The sequence below is a fragment of the Corvus brachyrhynchos genome, unplaced genomic scaffold, assembly GCF_000691975.1.
Source record: "Corvus brachyrhynchos isolate BGI_N302 unplaced genomic scaffold, ASM69197v1 scaffold175, whole genome shotgun sequence".
Classification (NCBI taxonomy): Eukaryota; Metazoa; Chordata; class Aves; order Passeriformes; family Corvidae; genus Corvus; species Corvus brachyrhynchos.
In genome coordinates, this window is record NW_008238448.1 from 5405376 (window position 1) to 5410937 (window position 5562).

The following is a 5562-nucleotide window of genomic DNA, read 5'->3' on the forward strand; positions in this document are numbered from 1 at the left end:
GGGAGCCCAGCGGGCATCTTCGGCCTCTTCACCGCCAAGTGGCTTTTGCTGTGCCCTCCAGGCCCTTTGTTCAGCCTCCTTCTTTCCCCCAACCCTGCTAAGCTTTGCTCTTGCCCCGGCTGCCCGGGTAAGTATGCTGCCCCTCGCTTTGCAGGGTAAAGGACACGGTAAGCAGATCCTGGTGCTGGGCCTGGATGGGGCTGGGAAGACTAGCATTCTTCACTCCCTGGCAACTAACCACGTCAAGCGCAGCGTGGCTCCCACCGAGGGCTTCAATGCCATCTGCATCAACACCGAAGAGTCCCAGATGGAGTTTCTGGAGAGTGAGTGAACCTATTTTAGTATTGAATATAAAATAAGTTCCTGTCTTGTGCCCTAGGGATCAGGCACATATTTTAAAAGCTCGGTATCCCCACATGCCAGCTCAATAACATGAAGTTGGGATTATTTTCCCCCTGGGGATTCTGCTTTCCTACCCAGCCTCTTTGAAGGAGAAGACACAATGATGTTCGAGATCAGTTTTCATTCAGCCCTGACATCCTGGGAATTCTGCTCCCAGAGAGAGAAGAGTAATAAGCCTGACTGGGTGAAACCAGCAGACGTTTCCCCAATAAGGCCTGTGTTGTGGTTCATAGCTTTTGTGCTGCTTCTCCTTGGTGCTCATGCCTGGTAAAGGGCAAGAGCTACAGAGGAATAAATAATAAGTGAAAGAAGAGAGGGGGAAGAGAAAACCCTTTCTATTTAAAAGCCTCATAAGTGGTGTTTTCTAGTCTTAAACAGCTTTTGAATGTCCATAGCATTTTGTTAAAACTTTTGTACTGTCCTTAGCTCTTATTTTTGGGTATCGTCCGTGCCTGCAGATGGCATCTCCTGTGATGCCTTTGGGCCATCACAGCTGTTTGAGGTGCAGCTAGCTGATGGGAAAGGTGGAGGCCCTGGGGTCAGGTCAGTCCCTGGTACAGAGAGGCTGACCTGCCTTCTGTGGAGGCAGAAGCTGCCCATTGCTTCCTGCTGTTTCTGCCCTCTGGTGTACCAGTGCTGACTGGCTCAGTTGGCAGCTAGCTAGTAGATGTCTCTGTACCTTTAGCAGGCCTAGAGGAGTTGTGCTGTTCCCAGGTAAGTTTTTGGGGTGTGAGGATGAGGTTGCTTAGGCAGAGTTTCATTCCCAGTCTTATTACCACAGGAGTCTCTGCAGTGGCTTGGGGAAATCATCTTTAGAGAGATGCTTGTAGTCTGTGCCCCTCGCCTGGTAGATAAGAGGGTATTTCCTACTGGGATGTGCTTTGCCTATCTGAGCCCAGAGAAACCCACAGTGTCTCTGCTCCTGCCTGGGGACAGTCTGGGCCCAGCACCACACACACCACAGCAGAACCTGTTGTTTCTGAGTCGTCCTTCCCTCTCTGGTCCAGGTTGGTAGTGACTGAGATGTGATGGCTGCGATCTGACTCATGGGAAATGCAATGTCTCAGGCCAGTTTCAGCCAGGTAAATCCGTGCATGGCTCTAATCTGGTTACTTATCCAGTCTGTACCATCGCCTAGTCCAGGGGTTAGCAGCCTGTGCTGTGATCACATGGCACAAGGTGATCAGCGAACAGCAGGGGTTTTGTTGTGCTGGCTTAGACATGTGGAAAACTGTTCTTTTCTTTGTACCAGCATACAGATAACTGGGTGGTACCTCGCCCTCTGCAAAGAGTAGGAGCTCCTGGCTTCTGCTGAGTTCCTACAGGCTGGGAAAAAAGTGTTCTCTGTGAGGTTGCTGACCCCTGGGTTATGCTATGCATGAATACACTTAACAAAGGGAGCAGTACTGAGCCCCTGTGGTATCGCAGTACAGAATCGGGTTTCTGTCCCAAAAATTACATGTCAGTCACAGCCCTTTGTCTCCTTTCCACAGTGGCAGACTTGCAGTTCTGCCTCCAGGTACACTGGGCCACTTGAAGAGGCAGGCATGCTCTAGTGGGAAATGTTACTTCCCTTTCTGTGTTCTTGAAACTACTGAATCCTTTTGACTTAAGTGAAAGCAAAATTGCTTTGAAACAGAACAGTCAAATAGGGCAATAAAAGATGGCTGTCTAGTAAGACAATTTTGAGAAGAGCTCCTCGGTAAGGCAGGGGAGTTATAGGGAACCCCAGATACATTGCTTTGAGAACATGCTACTTTTGAGAGACTCGCACATGCCTTTTGAGCACCTCAGTACTCTTTGAGCGAGTGTTCCTGTAATGTGCCTGGAGAAGACCTAGAGACCTGAAAACACATCTGAACTACTTAGTATACTGATAGTTATTCCTTCTGCTATTGAACTCAACAAACTACTGAATTCTTTGTCCCCAGATGGGAACAACAATCTCAAACAACTTGCTGTCTGTGGTTTCACCAGAGAATTGTTGTAAGACCTAGTTTTGAAGGTGGACAGCTTTCCTCTGTATCCAGCAGAGAAGAGCTCATGTAGAAATGTATGCTGTGAAAAGATGACTCCTAAGCATTGCCTGAAGAGTCTGCTGGGACTTGATTTTTCTCTCTTCCTTAAGCACCTCTGGTTATTGACAAAACTCTGTGAGTTTTGAGCTAGTTCTTAGTGTCATACAAATATGATGAGAGCCCTCCACACCTCAGAGCTAAATTTCTCCCCTGGAAATTGTAGACCTGCTTTGTCTTACAATGAGGTGGGCACATGGAGATAGGTTATAAGGGAACATTTGGTGTTTATGGACACTGAACCATTTTCTACTCTCTTTACTTGCTTGAGAGCAAGAACCAACAAGGCAGAAAGCAACCACAAAGATACTGAACCCAAAATCCTCTCAAAATAAGAGCTTAAAATGGACAGATTCTTTGTTTCCTCCCAGAGCATACAGATATGCCTTCATGGGCCTTGACTGGGGAAAATAAAGCTGTTTTCAGTCTCATGTGCAGTAGCTCAAATACTCTGAGTCTCTGGTAACCCAAATACCTTGGGTTTTCAGTTCAGGGAAATGCTGTCTGCACCTCTGGGAGCAGTGCTGCTTGAACTACTTGGTGAATTCTGTGTTGCTGTCTTCTCTTCCAGTTGGGGGCAGTGAATCTCTGCGTTCATACTGGAAGATGTACTTGCCCAAAGTGCTGTTGCTGGTCTATGTCGTGGACTCGGCTGATCATGCCCGACTGCCTATGGCGAAACAGCTGCTTCATCAGCTAATCCAGAACAACTCCACCCTGCCTGTGGTGGTTCTGGCCAACAAGCAGGTAAGAGTTCCCTGCTGCTAGCACAGCTAGGTTTGGCAGCAGCTTTGGAAACAGCAACAAAGCCTTTCAAAAGAGGCTTCATGCCTTTAAGGAAGGCACATGGCTGGGAGTCTTTCTGACACACCTGTTGACCACAAAACAAAATAATCTGAGGTTGTTTTGGATCTGCAAGATGCAGGTCCTGTGCCTGGTGAAGATGCAATCAGAGCTGTGGGTGAAAACTGCTGTACAGTTGCAAGGTTTGGGAGCTTCAAGGGAGACCACAGTTAGATATGAAGTTAGGTTTCTGTTCTGAGTATCTGCCTAGAAGTACCACTTTACCTAGCAGCGGCTAAAAAGTGAAGCACTGTTGTTTGCCTTCAGACTGTCCAGTTGGTTGTTCCAAAGGCTGCTGCTGAAACCTGAGAGAAAGAGCAGTTTTCCTTACAAGGCAGTGCTTCCTCCTAAGATCTTTGTGAAAGTCTCAATGATTGGTGCTGTATCTGAAATAGAATTGGGCCTCTGGTACAATCAGATGACAGAAGAGCCCAAGGGTTTTAATAACAGATTCTCTTTTATCAAGGTTGTGTGCTCAGTTTGCTCTAAGTTGTTACCTCCTAAATTTCTAGTAACTGAGGCCTGTTACTAGTAGTCATTTATGTAACTCTTGAACTCAAGTGCAGGCTTGGGCTTCATCAGACTCAAATGCATCAGAAACACTGGTGGCTAAGAAGGTAGGCAGGGCATGACTGTTGTATATTTGTCCTATTATTATAACCCTTTGCTGAGCGCGTAGGGTCTTGGTCCAGCAGTGCTTTTGTCTGCCTTGTACAGGTGGTCTTCCATAGTTATCAGAAACACTGGAAGTGGTGTAGAAATAGGAACAGAACTGTACCCATATTTCTTTGGGAAGAAATCAGGTTAGATTTTTCCCCAACGCATTTTAGGACATGGGAAGTTGACCTCATAGAAGGTACGTAAGAATGGCACCCCAGAGCTTTTGAGACTCTTTCCCTCCCTGGACAAAAGCCGTGGCTCAAAGTAGGAATGGTGCCACCACCTCTTGCAACTAACAGGGTTGTTTTATTTTTGTGTAACAGGACCTCGAAGGTGCATATTGCATCACTGATATTCACGATGCTCTGGCTCTGTCTGATATTGGGGATGAGAGGAAGATGTTCTTGATTGGTACCCATGTGGCAGAAGATGGCTCTGAGATCTCCTCCAGCATGAAGGATGCCAAGGAGCTGATAGGGACGCTGGTTTTGGAAACACAGTGACAGCTCTTTTCTTACAACATGGAGTTTGCAGCTGAGGGAGACCAGGTGTTAGTATATGGTCAGTTTACTGTGTGGCAGCTGAAATGTACAGATATGCTTTCCTGGTGGGCGTGGAATTCCTCTGAAAGTGGTATCTAGTTGGTAAGAAAATCTAATTTATAGTAGTTTGAAAATACATTTGAGAAGTAGTCTATTTTTAGCATATTTGTAGGAGAAAAATAGTCTGTCTCTCAGGCAGCAGATTTAAGGGGAAATATAGCTCAGATGGGCAAGATAGCTTCATGTCAGGTGGGAATCAAGCACTGATTTCCGTGGAAGAAAGTTGCATCCAGTGAATTCAACATGGCTTGATGTCTCAGGTTAAAGAGAAATATGTTTACTTCACAGATTTTACAGAACCCTTTTAACAGTGGTGTTCTGTTAAAAATGAGACCTCACTTCTTGACAGTGTCAGAAATTTAAAGTGCTGCAACTAGTATTTTTGACAGTGACAGTTCTTGTTGCTGTGTTGGACCCAGTTGTTAAGGGAGTGGCAAACTAGTAATCTCTGGAAATTGGGTTGGTTACTGTTTCTTTAGTGGGTAAGGACAAGAAAATGAAAGCAGTAATATATTAAGTGTTTCTTTGCCTACAGGCAAAAAGCCAAAATGGTGTAATTTGAGGTAGCAACTGGATGCATTTAAGTTAAATTGGCAGCAAAGGCGGGAGACTCGTCCATCGGGTTGAGCAGCTTATTTAAGCTTAGTCCAAGATGTCCTCGAGCAATCAGTCTTCCTTGTGAAAACCCTGTTGTTTCTTGCCAGTGGTTTCTGTTAGCACAGCAGGTGAGGAAGGTGACAACCTGCTGAGGAGTGTCACTCTCCCAGTGTCCTCCTAATCATACTCGAAGGACATGACCCCGGAGCAGTCCTGTAAAGGACCTGTTTTGCACCCGCATCTATTGTACGAGGCTTTTATAGTTTTGTCCTTTGTAACAGATGCATAAAGCAGAAAATTCCACCCTAACCACTGGTCCGGGCTGCTCTCTTCCAGTTGGGGAACAAGATGTTGGGATGCGGGAGGCTCCCGAGGCCTCTCTG

At 46.3% G+C, this 5562-nt stretch overlaps 1 protein-coding gene across 1 annotated transcript; it reads left to right on the forward strand.

Annotated features, from left to right (window-relative positions):
- Window positions 1–6: 6 nt before the first annotated feature.
- Window positions 7–5488, forward strand: ARL9 (ADP ribosylation factor like GTPase 9). Its single transcript, XM_008635630.2, has 3 exons — window positions 7–323; window positions 3049–3224; window positions 4304–5488. The coding sequence occupies exons 1-3, from the start codon at window positions 134–136 to the stop codon at window positions 4481–4483; spliced, it is 546 nt and encodes a 181-aa protein (XP_008633852.1). The 5' UTR covers window positions 7–133; the 3' UTR covers window positions 4484–5488.
- The last annotated feature ends 74 nt before the right edge of the window (window positions 5489–5562 follow it).